This window comes from Oncorhynchus tshawytscha, linkage group LG30 (genome assembly GCF_018296145.1).
Source record: "Oncorhynchus tshawytscha isolate Ot180627B linkage group LG30, Otsh_v2.0, whole genome shotgun sequence".
Classification (NCBI taxonomy): Eukaryota; Metazoa; Chordata; class Actinopteri; order Salmoniformes; family Salmonidae; genus Oncorhynchus; species Oncorhynchus tshawytscha.
In genome coordinates, this window is record NC_056458.1 from 48802789 (window position 1) to 48822978 (window position 20190).

A 20190-nucleotide genomic window follows, 5' to 3' on the forward strand; every position below is an offset into this window, starting at 1 on the left:
GGGGACCTGTCCCAGGGGAGGCTGTCTCTCTGCTAGAGGAGGCTCTACCTGTCCCAGGGGAGGCTGTCTCTCTGCTAGAGGAGCCTCTACCTGTCCCAGGGGAGGCTGTCTCTCTGCTAGAGGAGGCTCTACCTGTCCCATGGGAGGCTGTCTCTCTGCTAGAGGAGGCTCTACCTGTCCCAGGGGAGGCTGTCTCTCTGCTAGAGGAGGCTCTACCTGTCCCATGGGAGGCTGTCTCTCTGCTAGAGGAGGCTCTACCTGTCCCAGGGGAGGCTGTCTCTCTGCTAGAGGAGGCTCTACCTGTCCCAGGGGAGGCTTTCTCTCTGCTAGGGGAGGCTCTACCTGTCCCAGGGGAGGCTGTCTCTCTGCTAGAGGAGGCTCTACCTGTTCCAGGGGAGGCTTTTTCTCTGCTAGAGACTCTACCTGTCCCATGGGAGGCTGCTTTAGAGAAAGATGAGGAGGATCTGCCTGTCTTTGACGAGGAAGAGAAGATACAGGATGAAGAGCGCCCCCCGCAGGGGGTCTGTAGACCCTGCAGTGTGGACCTCAGTCAGAGCAAAGTGCATGATGGTCAGGAAGATGACGGTCCTATCAGAGCTAGAAGAAGAGCTCAGAACGCCCGACAACTAAGCGACGAGGACGAGGAACAGGAAGTAAGCGTCAAAGTGGAAGTCCTGACACCGGCGCCGAAAAAGAAAAGGGGCCGGCCAAGAAAGACTCCTCTTATTAAATACACGCAGGAAGTGTTGCCCGACTTTGACCCGGGACTGATCTCGATGGGGGAGTTGGTCCCAGTTCCCGGACCTCACCTGTTCTGGAAGAATGAGCACAGTTTGGGTTGGCTGGACACCTTGCTGGTAGCGCTGGTCCACTGTCGCACCCTGAGGGACAGACGACCCATCAAGAGGCCCACTGTCGGTCAACCGGTCTGGGATCTGTGTGAGAGGTACGACCGAGCCTGTAGTCTCAGCACAGCCTACCAACACACTGGCGCAGGTGGGTGGACATGTTTATTTGTATTGATGTACCACATTGGCAGCTAAGAGCTGAATATCTATTTGAAATGGGACAGAATGTTTTTTTCGTACGCTCTCTTGCTCTTCTCCAATGCAGCTGCCGTCAACAGGATCTCTTGTGTATTCCTCTCTCTTTTCCAGTGGACAGCATTGTCCACTTTCCAGAGAAGTCCTAAACAAGTGGTTTTTTGTTGGTCCTACATGAATGTTTACACCTGATGTGAGTCCTTCTCCCCCGTCTCTCACCTCTCTCCAGATGGTGTCGTCCGAGTGCCCTCCGCCGTGGCACAGAGGGTCCAGACTGAGATGCAGGCCATCAGGATGGCCATCTTTAAACTGCTGGAGCCTCTGCTGAAATGTAAACTGGGTAAGAATCTGCGTGCATACGTTTTTAAGAAATGGTTGGTGTCCCATTTTACACCAGAGATCTGTATATAATGACAAGATGCTCGTCTCCTTCACTCCTCTGTCCTGTGCACCTTCTCATTTACACCAGAGGTCTGTATGCTCTCGAGCGGCTAGATGTTCTTGGTTGTTGCTTATTTATAAAACCCTCTTAGGCCTCACTCCCCCCTATCTGAGATATCTACTGCAGCCCTCATCCACCACACACAACACCCGTTCTGCCAGTCACATTCTGTTAAAGGTCCCCAAAGCACACATCCCTGGGTCTCTACTCTTTTCAGTTCGGGGCAGGAAGCGACTGGAACGAGCTGCAACAAACACTCAAACTGGACAGTTTTATCTCCATCTCTTCATTCAAAAGACTCAATCATGGACACTCTTACTGACAGTTGTGTCTGCTTTGTGTGATGTATTGTTGTCTCTACCTTCTTGCCCTTTGTGCTGTTGACTTTGTCCAATAATGTTTGTACAATGTTTTTGTGCTGCTACCATGTTATTGTCCTGTGTTCCTACCATGTTGCTACCATGTTGTCATGTGTTCCTACCATGTTGTCATGTGTTCCTACCATGTTGTCACGTGTTGCTACCATGTTGTGCTGCTACCATGTTACGTTGTTGTCATGTGTTGCTACCATGTTGTGCTGCTACCATGTTACGTTGCTAACGTGTTGTTATGTTGCTACCATGTTGTCATGTTGTGCTGCTACCATGTTGTCGTGGGTTGATACCATGTTATGTTGCTGTCATGTTGCGCTGCTACCATGTTGTCTTGTGTTGATACCATGATGCTACCATGTTATGATGTTGTCATGTTGTGCTGCTACCATGTTGTCTTGTGTTGATACCATGATGCTACGATGTTATGATGCTACCATGTGGTCATGTGTTTCTGCCATGTTGTTGTCATGTTGTCCTGCTACCATGTTGTCATGTGTTCCTACCATGTTGTCATGTGTTCCTACCATGTTATGTTGCTACCATGTTGTCATGTGTTTCTACCATGTTGTGCTGCTACCATGTTACGTTGCTAACGTGTTGTGCTGCTACCATGTTATGTTGCTACCATGTTGTTGTCATGTTATGTTGCTACCATGTTGTTGTCATGTTGTGCTTCTACCATGTTGTCATGTGTTGCTACCATGTTGTTAATTTGTTACCATGTTGTTAATTTGCTACCATGTTGTTAATTTTCTACCATGTTATGTTGCTACCATGTTGTGCTGCTACCATGTTGTTAATTTTCTACCATGTTGTTAATATGCTACCATGTTATGTTGCTACCATGTTGTGCTGCTACCATGTTGTTAATTTTCTACCATGTTGTTAATATGCTACCATGTTGTCGTGTTGCTACCATGTTATGTTGCTACCATGTTGTGCTGCTACCATGTTGTGTGTGACGTTAACTTCAGTGTGTTGTATTGAGTAGAGGTGTGAAGATCAGGGGTTTATGTAGCACATGTGCAGAGCCTATAGAAAAAGGGAACAGGCGACCTGGAGAGGAGGAGGGGGGGCCCTGTGGTATCACCATACTACTTGGTGTCGTGATACTTGGTCTGATATCGTTAGTCAAATGTTGGTATTGTGATACTTGGCCTGATATCGTTAGTCAAATGTTGGTATCGTGATACTTGGTCTGATATCGTTAGCCAAATGTTGGTATTCCAGATGGACCTGATTTTACCTGACCCCTGACCTCACCCTGACAACTGCTGTGTTGTCTGCTCTCCGGCAGGTCAGAATGAGAGGCTGGTTTTCGTCCTGCCTCTCCTCCTCGGGGCTGACTCCTGGGCCGAACGTCTCTTCCAGCATGAGTTTGACTGGCAGTTCCAGTGTAACTCGTCAACTTGCCAGCACGCCACCAAAACCAAGTAAGAGCTGTCGATAACTTGTTGGGGACAGTTTTCTGGACCGAGATTAAACCTATATACTGTACTCTATATCATCTACTGCATCCTTATGTAATACATGTATCACTAGCCACTTTAACTATGCCACTTTGTTTACATTCTCATCTCATATGTATATACTGCACTCAATACCATCTACTGCATCTTGCCTATGCCGCTCTGTACCATCACTCATTCATATATCTTTATGTACATATTCTTTATCCCTTTACACTTGTGTGTATAAGGTAGTAGTTTTGTAAGTAAGTAAGTGGCTTTTCAAATGAGCCAAATGCTGTTTTATAAATGAATATATTTGTTTCTATGCCATTTTAATTCACATGGATGTTCTATACTCTACCTTGATTCAAACCGTTAGTTTCCATTTCATACCAATTATATTAAATCAGATGTTATTGGTCACATGGTTAGTAGATGTTAATGGTCACATGGTTAGTAGATGTTATTGGTCACATGGTTAGTAGATGTTATTGGTCACATGGTTAGTAGATGTTAATGGTCACATGGTTAGTAGATGTTAATGGTCACATGGTTAGTAGATGTTATTGGTCACATGGTTAGTAGATGTTATTGGTCACATGGTTAGTAGATGTTATTGGTCACATGGTTAGTAGATGTTATTGGTCACAGGGTTAGTAGATGTTATTGGTCACATGGTTAGTAGATGTTATTGGTCACATGGTTAGTAGATGTTATTGGTCACATGGTTAGTAGATGTTTGGTCACATGGTTAGTAGATGTTAATGGTCACATGGTTAGTAGATGTTAATGGTCACATGGTTAGTAGATGTTAATGGTCACATGGTTAGCAGATGTTAATGGTCACATGGTTAGCAGATGTTAATGGTCACATGGTTAGCAGATGTTAATGGTCACATGGTTAGCAGATGTTATTGGTCACATGGTTAGCAGATGTTATTGGTCACATGGTTAGCAGATGTTAATGGTCACATGGTTAGCAGATGTTAATGGTCACATGGTTAGCAGATGTTAATGGTCACATGGTTAGCAGATGTTAATGGTCACATGGTTAGTAGATGTTAATGGTCACATGGTTAGCAGATGTTAATGGTCACATGGTTAGCAGATGTTAATGGTCACATGGTTAGCAGATGTTAATGGTCACATGGTTAGTAGATGTTATTGGTCACATGGTTAGTAGATGTTAATGGTCACATGGTTAGTAGATGTTATTGGTCACATGGTTAGGAGATGTTATTGGTCACAGTCACATGGTTAGATGTTATTGGTCACATGGTTAGTAGATGTTAATGGTCACATGGTTAGTAGATGTTAATGGTCACATGGTTAGTAGATGTTAATGGTCACATGGTTAGCAGATGTTAATGGTCACATGGTTAGCAGATGTTAATGGTCACATGGTTAGCAGATGTTAATGGTCACATGGTTAGTAGATGTTATTGGTCACATGGTTAGTAGATGTTATTGGTCACATGGTTAGTAGATGTTAATGGTTAGTAGATGTTAATGGTCACATGGTTAGTAGATGTTAATGGTCACATGGTTAGTAGATGTTAATGGTCACATGGTTAGTAGATGTTAATGGTCACATGGTTAGTAGATGTTAATGGTCACATGGTTAGTAGATGTTATTGGTCACATACACATGGTTAGCAGATGTTAATGGTCACATGGTTAGTAGATGTTATTGGTCACATGGTTAGCAGATGTTAATGGTCACATGGTTAGTAGATGTTACTGGTCACATGGTTAGTAGATGTTATTGGTCACATGGTTAGCAGATGTTAATGGTCACATGGTTAGTAGATGTTAATGGTCACATGGTTAGCAGATGTTATTGGTCACATGGTTAGTAGATGTTATTGGTCACATGGTTAGTAGATGTTACATGGTAAGTAGATGTTAATGGTCACATGGTTAGTAGATGTTAATGGTCACATGGTTAGTAGATGTTAATGGTCACATGGTTAGTAGATGTTAATGGTCACATGGTTAGTAGATGTTAATGGTCACATGGTTAGTAGATGTTATTGGTCACATACACATGGTTAGTAGATGTTAATGGTCACATGGTTAGCAGATGTTAATGGTCACATGGTTAGCAGATGTTATTGGTCACATACACATGGTTAGTAGATGTTAATGGTCACATGGTTAGCAGATGTTAATGGTCACATGGTTAGTAGATGTTAATGGTCACATGGTTAGTAGATGTTTTGGTCACATAGTAGGTTATAGATGTTAATGGTCACATGGTTAGTAGATGTTAATGGTCACATGGTTAGTAGATGTTAATGGTCACATGGTTAGTAGATGTTAATGGTCACATGGTTAGCAGATGTTAATGGTCACATGGTTAGCAGATGTTAATGGTCACATGGTTAGCAGATGTTATTGGTCACATGGTTAGCAGATGTTATTGGTCACATGGTTAGCAGATGTTATTGGTCACATGGTTAGCAGATGTTATTGGTCACATGGTTACAGATGTTAATGGTCACATGGTTAGCAGATGTTAATGGTCACATGGTTAGCAGATGTTAATGGTCACATGGTTAGCAGATGTTAATGGTCACATGGTTAGTAGATGTTAATGGTCACATGGTTAGTAGATGTTAATGGTCACATGGTTAGTAGATGTTATTGGTCACATGGTTAGGAGATGTTATTGGTCACAGTCACATGGTTAGATGTTAGATGTTAGTGGTCACATGGTCACATGGTTAGCAGATGTTATTGGTCACATGGTTCAGATGTTATTGGTCACATGGTTAGTAGATGTTAATGGTAAGTAGATGTTAATGGTCACATGGTTAGTAGATGTTAATGGTCACATGGTTAGTAGATGTTAATGGTCACATGGTTAGTAGATGTTAATGGTCACATGGCTAGTAGATGTTAATGGTCACATACACATGGTTAGTAGATGTTAATGGTCACATGGTTAGCAGATGTTAATGGTCATGGTTAGTAGATGTTAATGGTCACATGGTTAGTAGATGTTATTGGTCACATGGTTAGTAGATGTTAATGGTCACATGGTTAGTAGATGTTAATGGTCACATGGTTAGTAGATGTTAATGGTCACATGGTTAGCAGATGTTAATGGTCACATGGTTAGCAGATGTTAATGGTCACATGGTTAGCAGATGTTAATGGTCACATGGTTAGTAGACATGGTCACATGGTTAGTAGATGTTATTGGTCACAGTAGATGTTCACATGGTTAGTAGATGTTAATGGTCACATGGTTAGTAGATGTTAATGGTCACATGGTTAGTAGATGTTAATGGTCACATGGTTAGTAGATGTTAATGGTCACATGGTTAGTAGATGTTAATGGTCACATGGTTAGTAGATGTTAATGGTCACATGGTTAGCAGATGTTATGGTCACATGGTTAGTAGATGTTAATGGTCACATGGTTAGCAGATGTTATTGGTCACATGGTTAGTAGATGTTAATGGTAAGTAGATGTTAATGGTCACATGGTTAGTAGATGTTAATGGTCACATGGTTAGTAGATGTTAATGGTCACATGGTTAGTAGATGTTAATGGTCACATGGTTAGTAGATGTTAATGGTCACATGGTTAGTAGATGTTAATGGTCACATCACATGGTTAGTAGATGTTAATGGTCACATGGTTCAGATGTTAATGGTCACATGGTTAGTAGATGTTACTGGTCACATGGTTAGTAGATGTTATTGGTCACATGGTTAGCAGATGTTAATGGTCACATGGTTAGTAGATGTTAATGGTCACATGGTTAGCAGATGTTATTGGTCACATGGTTAGTAGATGTTATTGGTCACAGTCACATGGTTAGTAGATGTTAATGGTCACATGGTTAGTAGATGTTAATGGTCACAGTCACATGGTTAGCAGATGTTAATACGAGTGTAGTAAAATGCTTGTGCTTCTAGTTCAGACCGTGCAGTAATATCTAGCAAGGAATCTAACAATTCCCCAACAACTACCTACTACACACAAATCTAAAGGGGTGAATGAGAATATGTACATATAAATATATGGATGAGAGATGGACGAACGGCATCGGCAAGATGCAATAGATGGTATAAAATACAGTATATACATATGACATGACTATGTAAACATTATTGAAGTGACTAGTGATACATTTATTAAAGTGGCCAATGATTTGAGTCTGTAGGCAGCAGCCTCTCTGTGTTAGTGATGGCTGTTTAACAGTCTGATGGCCTTGAGATAGAAGCTGTTTTTCAGTCTCTCGGTCCCAGCTTTGATGCACCTGTACTGACCTCGCCTTCTGGATGATAGCGGGGTGAACAGGCAGTGGCTCGGGTGGTTGATGTCCTTGATGATTGTTATGGCGTTCCTGTGACATTCATTTCTCGATCAGAGATTTAGTGATCAATATCCTCATTAGTCGTCATCCTAGAAGATCTGTTTTTGACGACTTCTTCATTTTTCATGGTACTCCCACCGCCATACCGCCGACTCCCACCGCCATACCGCCGACTCCCACTGCCATACCGCCGACTCCCACTGCCATACCGCCGACTCCCACTGCCATACCGCCGACTCACACTGTCGACTCCCACTGCGATACTGTCGACTCTGTCACATGAACCTAATGGCCAATCAGAGAGCAGATATATCTGCCTCTTCTCCTACTTTCAGCGGACAGATCACCTGGCAGCATCCTACACAGGCACAACACACTGCTGAGATGGGCTGCAATAAAGAGAGGGGAAGGGAGGGGGAGATGGGTGAAGTGAATATATCAACATGGTAATTGTACTGCTGGAGGAGAGCCCAGTCTTTTACTCTGAGAATGTCTTCTTTTAAAGAGGAACGATAGAAATCGATTTAGAAAGCGAGTCGTGAATGAAAACAAACATCTAATTTCCTTCCTCTAGTTTTTTGTGTCGTATTGTGGCTCTGAGAAACCACTACCAATGTTCCAATTACAGACAGCAGTTATTGGGCGACATTTTCTCAGTGCAAAAGAGCCCAAAATAAAATATGACTGACACACTAGTTATTGTTGTGATTATGACTCTTCTAGAAACTAGGTCCAGTAAAATGTTTACAACTGCGCTGTCAAGAGGGGGTCGCTAAAATGTTTTGCTCGCAAGGTCTGGGGGGGGCTGCTGTATGTGGGTACGCAGACCAGCGAAACACCGCGACTCCTCGTGAATATGAGCTGTGCCTCTCTGTTGAACTGGTCTTTTGAATGGCAACGACAAGGAGGTAAATGTTGACAGAAGCGTAAGAGTCCGAGACACTGACCGACTCAACGGGACCAGAGGGGTGGGGGTGTTAGTGGTGCTGTCAGCTGTTTGTTCACCCTGCAACCACCCAACTATATAGTGAAAATCTGAGGTCCTCACCTGACCCCCAACCCACTAATATAGAAAATACACTGTAGGCTACAGTCAGACGACAGACCACATTTTTTTAGCCTACCAAAATATCAGACATGAAATAGCCTACCAAAATATCAGACATGAAATAGCCTACCAAAATATCAGACATGAAATAGCCTACCAAAATATCAGACATGAAATAGGCCATTTCATTTCTGATATTTCGAGAGCTTGGGACTGTACCGTTCTATCTGCGTTTTTGTGAAAATGTATTTATTGACCTGGCCTCCTCCTGTTCAATGGTTTCTACCTATACAGGGCATTCAGAAAGTATTCACACCCCTTGACTTTTTCCACATTTTGCGTTAAAGCCTTACTCTAAAATTGATTTAATGAAATAAATATCCTAATCAATCTACACACAATAATGACAAAGCAAAACATGTTTTTATAAATTTGCAAAAATGTCTAAAAACATCTTCATTACATAAGTATTATAAATATAACATTTACATAAGTATTCAGACCCTTTACTCAGTACTTTGTTGAATCACCTTTGGCAGCGAGTCATCTTGGGTATGACCTTACAAGCTTGGCACACCTGTATTTGGGGAGTTTCTCATTATTCTCTGCAGATCCTCTCAGGCTCCGTCAGGTTGGATGGGGAGCATCGCTGCACAGCTATTTTCAGGTCTCTCCAGAGATGTTCGATGGGGTTCAAGTCCGGGCTTTGGCTGGGCTACTCAAGGACATTCCGAGACTTGTCCCAAAGCCACTCCTGCGTTGTCTTTGCTGTGTGCTTAAGGTTGTTGTCCTGTTGGAAGGTGAACCTTCGCCCCAGTCTGAGGTCCTGAGCAGGTTTTCATCAAGGCTATCTCTGTATTTTGCTCCGTTCATCTTTCCCTCGATCCTGACTAGTCTCCCAGTCCCTGCTGCTGAAAAACATCCCCACAGCATGATGCTGCCACCACCATGCTTCACCGTAGGGATGGTGCCAGGTTTCCTCCAGACGTGATGCTTGGCATTCAGGCCAAAGAGTTCAATCTTGGTTTCATCAGACCAGAGAATCTTCTTTCTCATGGTCTGAGAGTCCTATAAGTGCCAATTGGCAAACTCCAAGCGGGCTGTCATGTGCCTTTTACTGAGGAGTGGCTTCCGTCTGGTCACTCTACCATAAAGGCCAGATTGGTGGAGTGCTGCTGAGATGGTCCTTCTGGAAGGTTCTCCTATCTCCACAGAGGAACGCTAGAGCTCTGTCAGAGTGACCATCGGGTTCTTGGTCACCTCCCTGACCAAGGCCCTTCTCCCCTGATTGCTCAGTTTGGCCAGGCGGCCAGCTCTAGGAAGAGTCTTGGTGGTTCCAAACTTCTTTCATTTAAGAATGATGGAGGCCACTGTGTTCTTGGGGACCTTCAATGCTGCAGAAATGTTTTGGTACCCTTCCCCAAATCTGTACTGACAATTTTTTTTGGACCTCATGGCTTGGTTTTTGCTTTGATATGAACTGTTAACTGTGGGATCTTAAATAGACAGGTGTGTACCTTTTTCTAAATCATGTCCAATTAGTTGAATTTACCGTAAGTGGACCCTAATCAAGTTGTAGAAACATTTCAAGGATGATCAATGGAAACAGGATGCACCTGAGCTCAATTTCGAGTCTCATAGTCTGAATACTTATGTAAATAAGTAAGAAGATATTTCTTTATTATTTTTTTTATACATTTGCAAAAAAAAACATTTAAATACATGTAGATTGATGGAAAAAATGTATTTAATAAATTTTAGAATAAGGCTGTAATGTAACAAAATGTGGGAAAAGGTCAAGGGGTCTGAATACTTTTCAAATGCACTGTATACTACTCGAAATACCCCAATTCATGTTAAGTTCAAAAGAATACAAGATAAAAAAAAAAAATACACAATTTTAAACCAATAAGGGTTTGGAAATTTAAAGACAATTTCAAATTTTCAAAAAGATAAAATTGAGTCAACTGTCTAGTTGGATACATGCAGCTTCTATTCTGTTATTACATGTTGCCTTAGACTGAACACTAAATCAACCTTTGTTCACCAGAATGTCATTAATCGATAGAATAAATGATTCAATCTAGTTGACATCAAAAGTTTTCTCTGTCATTTCTGCTTCTTTCGCAGAGCAAAGACATTTAGGCACCGGGGAGAAAATGCAATTAACCCTCCCCCCAAAAAAAGAAAGCTGTTCAGTTTGACTGGTTGTAAGGAAATAGAAACATGTAAAAATGACCCAACATGTTTCTGATAAGATTTCAGTTCGTCTTGGTTGCATATTTTATGTTGCTGTCATGATGCTGATAAAGACAGCACCTTTACAGACGGTCCCTAGCGGTGGTTGAAATACTCTCAGCTGTCAACACACACCCACGCAGTATTTAATCACCCTAAACCCTCCTACCCCGCAGATATAACCGCAGTTTGAGTCAACACACACACACACAGTATTTAATCACCCTAAACCCTCCTACCCCGCAGATATAACCGCAGTTTGAGTCAACACACACACACACACACACACACACACACACACACACGTCACTAGTGTGTGTCATTATTCAGATGAAGAAACACAAACTATGAAATGTGTTTTTCTTTTCAGATGTAACAAGACCCTCACCACTTTCACCAATGTGGTTTCTGATTGGCACCCTCTCAATGCTGCCAACCAATCACGTTGCAGCAAGTGTAATAAGATGAAGCAAGCCAGGATGTTGGTGCTGGAGAGGTGAGGGCGCGACCTTTAACCTTTTCATACCTGGTGTGGATCTCAACCAGGGATTGGGGGTCAATTTCCGTTTTCAATCCAGGAAGTAAATTCAATTCAAATGTATATTTCCACACTTGAAAAGTCCTCATAGAAAAACAATGCGGAACTTTCAATTCAGTGGAGGAGAATTACATTGTCTCTGTTCTCTCTCTGTCTATTGTCTCTGGTCTCTCTCTGTCTATTGTCTCTGGTCTCTCTCTGTCTATTGTCTCTGTTCTCTCTCTGTCTATTGTCTCTGGTCTCTCTCTGTCTATTGTCTCTGGTCTCTCTCTGTCTATTGTCTCTGTTCTCTCTCTGTCTATTGTCTCTGGTCTCTCTCTGTCTATTGTCTCTGGTCTCTCTCTGTCTATTGTCTCTGGTCTCTCTCTGTCTATTGTCTCTGGTCTCTCTCTGTCTATTGTCTCTGGTCTCTCTCTGTCTATTGTCTCTGGTCTCTCTCTGTCTATTGTCTCTGGTCTCTCTCTGTCTATTGTCTCTGGTCTCTCTCTGTCTATTGTCTCTTGTCTCTCTCTCTGTCTATTGTCTCTGTTCTCTCTCTGTCTATTGTCTCTGGTCTCTCTCTGTCTATTGTCTCTGGTCTCTGTCTATTGTCTCTGGTCTCTGTCTATTGTCTCTGTTCTCTCTGTCTATTGTCTCTGGTTTCTCTGTCTATTGTCTCTGGTTTCTCTGTCTATTGTCTCTGTTCTCTCTGTCTATTGTCTCTGGTCTCTCTCTGTCTATTGTCTCTGGTCTCTCTCTGTCTATTGTCTCTGGTCTCTCTCTGTCTATTGTCTCTTGTCTCTCTCTCTGTCTATTGTCTCTTGTCTCTCTCTGTCTATTGTCTCTGGTCTCTCTCTGTCTATTGTCTCTGGTCTCTCTCTGTCTATTGTCTCTGGTCTCTCTCTGTCTATTGTCTCTGGTCTCTCTCTGTCTATTGTCTCTGGTCTCTCTCTGTCTATTGTCTCTGGTCTCTGTTCCTTTACCTATTTATTCAGTTAGTGCACATGGAGGAGAGGAGAAGAGTGTTGTCTCTCCTTCTGTTTCCCGACATTTCCTGTGTCGTTTCTTCCAGGCTGTCTCCTGTGTTTGTGCTACACTTTGCGGAAGGTCTCCCTGACAACGACCTCAGCGTGTACTCCTTCACCTTTCAGCAGCAGAGGTACTCCATCACCACCGTCCTGCAGTACGACCAGCCGCTCGACCACCTGGTCAGCTGGATACGTATCCCTGACGGTCCGTTGGTATTTAATTTATTACATTTAATGTCTGTTTCAACTCAATTCAGGTATAACTTTTATTTGTCCCTTCGGGCGATTCCTTACTTAGTATCGTTGTTGTTTACTGGTCACTGAGTGAATTTGTGTTATTTTTATTCATACTTCCATTATCCATGGATAGAAGTAAATCTATTTTTAGAACTGAAAAGTGAGTCTGTCCCGTAATGTGTCTCGTTTATGTGTCCCAATCGGTAGGACTCTTTACGTTGTGTTGGGGGTAACTCGATAAAAGACATGGACACCAGAAATACCTTCAATAATCCATTTATTTATCACAAGGATTCAGCACCTTCCTGCTACTGAAGAATGGTCTGAGAAGGGAGCATGTTAATCATTCCTCTGTGACTAGTAACTGTGTATAAAACCCATTCTTAACCTTCTCTCTTCCAACAGGATCATGGTTAGAGTTCGACGACCTGAAGCATCCTGACTGTGTCTCGCACACCCAGCTGGCTGTCCCGCCTAGAGAGATCCATGTTGTCTTCTGGGAGTTGGAGACAGACCGACCGGACAACCCACAGACACCCTGCTCTTCTCCTCCCGAAAATCTGACGAGCACTTCCTTGATACAGAAAGATCCTCACCTGGCCAAGCTCTTTGTCGTTAATGAATCTCTAGAACTTTCTCAGACGGTCTCTGACGACGTTGACATGGACGCCACCATAACGGCTGACTACATAGATAACAATATGAACACAACATTAAGGAATAACTCTCCCATCATCGTCGGTTCCACCTCCATGCTTGCTGATGTACCGTTCCAGTCCTGGTCTCACGACCTCTCTTCTCACGACCTCTCTCTCCCCCTCCCTCTCAATGACACGGCCGTTGTCGAGGCGCTGACGGTGTCTGACAACGCATATAATGATGACATGGACACCACGGTAACAGCCGGTGAGCCGTCCATCGGTTCTGCCACGTTGCTCGACACCTTCGAAGGCCTCTCCCACGATGACGTCGTCACCCTGACGCTCGTAGAGGTCAAAATGGACTCTGAGAGCAGACCGTTGGACGACGTCACCCCGGCTCCCAAACAAAAAGAAAGAGACGTCTGCTTTCTCTCGGCTCCTAGATCTGAGACCCCCCCACTTGCCCATGAAATACCCACTGAATCTGAAACGCCCTCTGAAACAGACGATGAAGACCTCGTCGAAAGGCCAACGTCCCCCGAAACGGCCAGTGAGTTTCTCCCTGACAGCAGTGACGTTCCGTCTGAGACCGACTCTGAAGGACTCACTCCTAGTCCTCCCAGGATCAGGAGAAGCAGCAATAGACCTAAAATGGCGTCCAACGCTCCAGTTGCTGCTGCAGCTAAGGTGGTCACAACAACAACACCAATGGCACTTTCTGGAAGCTGTGGTGAAATAATCCTGCCCTCTGTTGTATCTATGATGTCACCATCATATGTGGATCCCAGCCCCGCAGCACCAGAGTTCCCTCCCTCTCCCCTGCCCCACCCCAAAACTCCCAATACCCCCAACTCTCTGCAGAGCACGCCTGGTCTCCCTCCCTCTCCCCTGCCCCACCCCAAAACCCCCAATACCCCCAACTCTCTGCAGAGCACGCCTGGTCTCCCTCCCTCTCCCCCGCCCCACCCCAAAACCCCCAATACCCCCAACTCTCTGCAGAGCACGCCTGGTCTCCCTCCCTCTCCCCTGCCCCACCCCAAAACCCCCAACTCTCTGCAGAGCATGCCTGGTCTCCCTCCCTCTCCCCTGCCCCACCCCAATACCCCCAACTCTCCGCAGAGCACGCCTGGTCTCCCTCCGCCACCGCACCCCAACTCCCACTGGTCGTACCTGCTCAGCCGCCACCCCACCACCACCCCCACTCCCCCGGCACCCAGAGACAACCCAGTCAGTTGAACCACTCGACACCCAATCGGTTCCAGCAGCTTTCACAGAGCCGACAGACCCCCAAGATGGCTCCCCCCAACCCAGACACCAGGCTGAAGAAGCCTCCTCCTCTCCCCAAAGCCAGACTCAGTAAGGAGGACAATGAGGCGCTGCCGGTGAAGGCTGCTGAGATGTACGGAGGGTTCAGGAGCAGGAACGTAAATACAAACATAAACAATGTCTCTTCCAAGACTTCACCTCCAACCCAGCTCCTCTCTCAAAGAATTGACCCTCAAAATGGCGTCTGGAAGACACCAAGTCAGCCTGGCGCCCTCGCCTCGCGAAAACCCCCTATCCACAACACTGCAGCAGCGTATCCTATCATGACCTCACTTCCTTCTTCTCCGGGAGTCACGGAGCTCCATAAAATCTCTTCCTCCAGGAATCAAGGCCCCGGTGGCCAGGTCCCGAAGGTTCCGGCCGGCCTCAGTGAGACAGAAGCCCTCAGGTACAAGCTGCTGAAGAAGCTGAAGGCCAAGAAAAAGAAACTGGAGAAGCTGAATCAGAAGTTGGGTTTCCAGGCGGCTGCAGTAGGACAGGAAGTGACCCGGGGACCAGACTGCGCCGACCTTCGCTCCCCCTCTACCGTTAGCTCCAGTACCTCCGCCTACGACAGCCCCGCCTACGATGAGTTCTTCGCCGACCTTCTGTCGCCCGCGACGACTGCCAGCAATCTATCACCGGACAGCACGGGCTTCCTGGATATGCTCACCACCAATGGGCAAGAAGGGGGAGGGAACTTGGCATGTGGGGGGAATGCGATTGGTGGAGCCTCACAGGTGATGACCCCTGCGACCTTACAACCGGCCAATCACGGTGTAGTAATGCCACTGCCTGGTCTAGATGGGCCAATCATGACCTCCGGTGAGAACTTCCTGGAGGAGTTCATATCGGGGTCGGCCAATCAGCAGATGGAGACGGAAGCACTCAGTGCTTTCGACCTGTTCTTTTAGGCTTCGTTAACCACAGGTCTAGGATCTGCTATCTGCTTACCAAACCCCTGAGCTTAAACATCAAAGCTTAGCTCAGATCAGTGGCGACATCTCGTTCAATGAAAGGATTCTCATGTCTAATTCGTTGACTAGATCACAATATAGGAAGTAGAGTTGCCAGTGTAGACGTGGACAGTTGCTAGGAGAAACGACATACTACTACACCTTTCAGTCGCGTGTGTGTGTGTGTGTGTGTGTGTGTGTGTGTACGTGGCATCAGTGGGTTGTTCTGTTATTGGTAGCATGTGTCACACACAGTGGAATCTTTACAGCTAGCCATTTAAAATAAACACTCCCATATCATTCATGCATTTACTTGTTTCCAAAAGAATGCTGTGAAGTTGAATACGGTTTAACGTTGATACTCATTGAAGCTTTGTCCTAAACGCCACCTTATTCCCTAGATACTATATTTTGACCAGGTCCTATAAGGTCCTCAAGTTAAAAAAAAAAAAACTAGACAGATTGAGGCTTTTAAACGAATGTGAAATATTGAGCTTGTTTCAGGGTAAGGTTCTGTAAGGTTAATCGTTGTTTCAGAGTACAGTAGAACTCATTCTGTAAGGTTAATAGGCGAGTGATCTGATCCTGCTTCGGAATGTTCTGGAGAAATCATGATACTGTTTTGCTTTAGTTTGTCTTTTTATTATTTTATTTACATTTTGTCTGAATTACTTAAAATCCTGAACTAGGATAAAAAAAGCCTGACAACTAGGATAAAAAAAGCCTGACAACTAGGATAAAAAGCTGGGTTCGTGTTTTAGTGGTGGTTGGAACTCTGATCTTGTCCATTGGTTGTTTTTGAATGTAATTTTTGTAATACAAAACGTGACTGTTGTAAAATGTTGTACAGGATTGGATACTGTATATAATTCTAATAAAATCAAATGTTTTCTTTAAACGGAGGACTTGTCTGAGCCGGTATCTAATATTTGAGTCTGCTTGATGTATCTTTACACCCCTGGACAGGATCATTGATGGTCTAAAGGCCTTTTCCCTAATCTTCATTTTTTTTTTTTGTATGGTAGCAAGTGTAAAAGAATATACTGAATTCTAATAGCCAATCAATCAGGATACAAAATGCTCAGTGTCACATGACATACTGTCAGTCTACAGGAAATCAAGTCTGGGGGGGTTTGTGAGAATCAACTAGCCTGGTTCCAGTCTGTTGCCATGGCAAGGAGTGGCACAAACCGACTGTAGCTTTTTGTAGTTGTGGTCTATATTACAGGGTGATCAAATGTGTTAACTACTAAATATAATAAATTAATTGGTAAGTAGTTCAACTACCACTTATTCTGATCATAAAATGAAGTTAAGAGTAGCGTAACTTTAATTTACCAGGTCTGGCTGTTTGACGGTGCTAGGACGCCACCTAGTGGAGAACATGCGGAAGAGCATATCCATTTTTCCCTTCCTCGGCTTTTCACTGAAGCTAAGGTAAATTATTTTTATCAGTTGGCGGGATCAATGTTTCATTTAATGGTAGGACATATTCTCATAATAATGTAACAGTCAGTACGAGCTAGACTGATTTATTTATTATCCACTTGACTATCTTGTTTTCGCCAATTGGAACGTGATGGATGCACGCGTCATTGTAGACATATGTAAGCAAATGCAACTCCGTGCTAAAGCCGTCACTACAGACCCAGGTTCGAACCCCGGGTTGTATCACAACCAACCGACCGACCGTGATCGGGAGTTCCATTAGGCGGCTCACAATTGGCCCAGCGTCGTCTGGGTTTAGGGGAGGGTTTGTCCGTAGTAAGCCGTTATTGTAAAATAAGAATTATAAATATAAAATGAATGCTTACAATATCTATTCAGAAGTAAGAACAGTAACAAAACACTCGTTCCCATACCGGGAGTCGAACCCGGGCCGCCTGGGTGAAAACCAGGAATCCTAACCGCTAGACCATATGGGATGCTGGTGCTGTTGTTCCTCGATACAGCAGTGTTGTAATGTTTCTAGAAGAGAAAGGGGAGTTGATAGGCCTACCTACCACACACACCAGTCCCTTAAAAGCCGATTTATGCTTGATCCTTCAATGCGAGAAAGGGGCTCTGTAAGGAGGGTGTGGAGTAAATTGCGCCTCTGGAGGCTTGCTGAGGCCAAATCAAGCGCTGTACCATATCGCCGTGCATCTCCCAAATGTTGTACCAATCGCGCAGGTCTCCCCATAGCCAGAGAAGAAGAGGAAGAGAGAGGCCCAACTCGGAGGAAAAGCTGTTTCCCTCCAGCAGGTGGCGGTCTTTTCATTGTTTCAGTACGCTCGCAAATACGTTTTTATATAGAGGCCATGGCTCATTTGCTATGAGGTTTATTTGATCGAATAGAAGTTTCGTAATGCTTAACTTGTTGCGAGTGTACTGCTATAAGTAGGACACGTGACGTTCCGACAACTTTGAGAGAAAAAAACTTAATAGCGCAGTTGTCTCGAGCTTTCATAGTCATGACATGAGGCGAGTAGCGTAGCGTCTTTCTCCATGGGATGCCGTATGAATGCCCTGGTCTCTGCAGAGACCGCATCACAGTAAATGCTGTACTACCAATACATATGACGGATTGATTATGAATCTACTGCGAAATTACTGTAGTAAAAAAAACGGTGTTTTCAGGACACTGTAATTATATATATATATATATATATATATATATATTGGAATGACCTGACTAGATCCAGACAGAGGATTGAGTTTACGAATTGACAGTTTATTAACCCAGCTATACACAGGCTACTGTTTGGCCGTAGCCCATGCCAAATAAATGAAAGATACCCCACAAGCCAACCGTGACCTTCTCTTGTGAAGGCCAGACAAACCCTGAACCTGGTCTTAACTTCCAATGCCCCGCCCCCTCCACGCCACTCCGCCAACCGCCAGGATGCCCAGCATCAGAACATTCCAGGCATTCCCGTGATTGGCAGATAGCAGGTTGATTGGCATGTCGGACCCCATTAACTCTTCATTGTTTGAAAAGAACCAATAAGTTGGCCAAAGCATTTCACTGTTATTCAACACCAGCTGTTTCTGAAGTTTATGACAAACAGAAATGTATTTTCATTTGATTTGAGTTCTACTGTTCTCTGTCTGAGTTCTACTGTTCTCTGTCTGAGTTCTACTGTTCTCTGTCTGAGTTCTACTGTACTCTGTCTGAGTTCTACTGTTCGCTGTCTGAGTTCTACTGTTCTCTGTCTGAGTTCTACTGTTCTCTGTCTGAGTTCTACTGTACTCTGTCTGAGTTCTACTGTTCTCTGTCTGAGTTCTACTGTTCTCTGTCTGAGTTCGACTGTTCTCTGTCTGAGTTCTACTGTACTCTGTCTGAGTTCTACTGTTCTCTGTCTGAGTTCTACTGTACTCTGTCTGAGTTCTACTGTTCTCTGTCTGAGTTCTACTGTTCTCTGTCTGAGTTCTACTGTTCTCTGTCTGAGTTCTACTGTCCTCTGTCTGAGTTCTACTGTTCTCTGTCTGAGTTCTACTGTACTCTGTCTGAGTTCTACTGTTCTCTGTCTGAGTTCTACTGTTCTCTGTCTGAGTTCTACTGTACTCTGTCTGAGTTCTACTGTTCTCTGTCTGAGTTCTACTGTTCTCTGTCTGAGTTCTACTGTTCTCTGTCTGAGTTCTACTGTACTCTGTCTGAGTTCTACTGTTCTCTGTCTGAGTTCTACTGTCCTCTGTCTGAGTTCTACTGTTCTCTGTCTGAGTTCTACTGTACTCTGTCTGAGTTCTACTGTTCTCTGTCTGAGTTCTACTGTTCTCTGTCTGAGTTCTACTGTACTCTGTCTGAGTTCTACTGTTCTCTGTCTGAGTTCTACTGTTCTCTGTCTGAGTTCTACTGTTCTCTGTCTGAGTTCTACTGTACTCTGTCTGAGTTCTACTGTTCTCTGTCTGAGTTCTACTGTACTCTGTCTGAGTTCTACTGTTCTCTGTCTGAGTTCTACTGTTCTCTGTCTGAGTTCTACTGTACTCTGTCTGAGTTCTACTGTTCTCTGTCTGAGTTCTACTGTACTCTGTCTGAGTTCTACAGTACACTGTCTAAATGAGTTCTACTGTACACTGTCTGAATGAGTTCTACTGTACTCTGTCTGAATGAGTTCTACTGTACTCTGTCTGAATGAGTTCTACTGTACTCTGTCTGAATGAGTTCTACTGTACTCTGTCTGAATGAGTTCTACTGTACTCTGTCTGTCTGAGTTCTACTGTACTCTGTCTGAATGAGTTCTACTGTACTATGTCTGAATGAGTTCTACTGTACTCTGTCTGAATTAGTTCTACTGTACTCTGTCTGAATGAGTTCTACTGTACTCTGTTTGAATGAGTTCTACTGTACTCTGTCTGTCTGAGTTCTACTGTACTCTGTCTGAATGAGTTCTACTGTACTCTGTCTGAATGAGTTCTACTGTACTGTCTGTCTGAGTTCTACTGTACTCTGTCTGAATGAGTTCTACTGTACTCTGTCTGAATGAGTTCTACTGTACTCTGTCTGTCTGAGTTCTACTGTACTCTGTCTGAATGAGTTCTACTGTACTCTGTCTGAATGAGTTCTACTGTACTCTGTCTGAATGAGTTCTACTGTACT

General features: G+C 44.1%; 1 protein-coding gene and 1 non-coding gene across 2 annotated transcripts in view; one reads left to right on the forward strand and one right to left on the reverse strand.

Moving 5' to 3' along the window:
- LOC112238327 overlaps positions 1-16513 on the forward strand; it is a 30357-nt gene extending 13844 nt beyond the window's left edge. Inside the window, 7 exon segments of the mRNA XM_042309032.1 lie at positions 3-996; positions 1273-1383; positions 3157-3292; positions 11298-11423; positions 12517-12677; positions 13115-14582; positions 14585-16513. Of these exon segments, the coding sequence (XP_042164966.1) occupies positions 3-996; positions 1273-1383; positions 3157-3292; positions 11298-11423; positions 12517-12677; positions 13115-14582; positions 14585-15569 (3981 nt within the window). The 3' untranslated portion in view covers positions 15570-16513.
- Positions 16514-17464: 951 nt separating this feature from the next.
- trnae-uuc lies at positions 17465-17536 on the reverse strand. The gene has a single exon. It is a non-coding gene; the product is annotated as a tRNA-Glu (tRNA).
- Positions 17537-20190: the final 2654 nt, after the last annotated feature.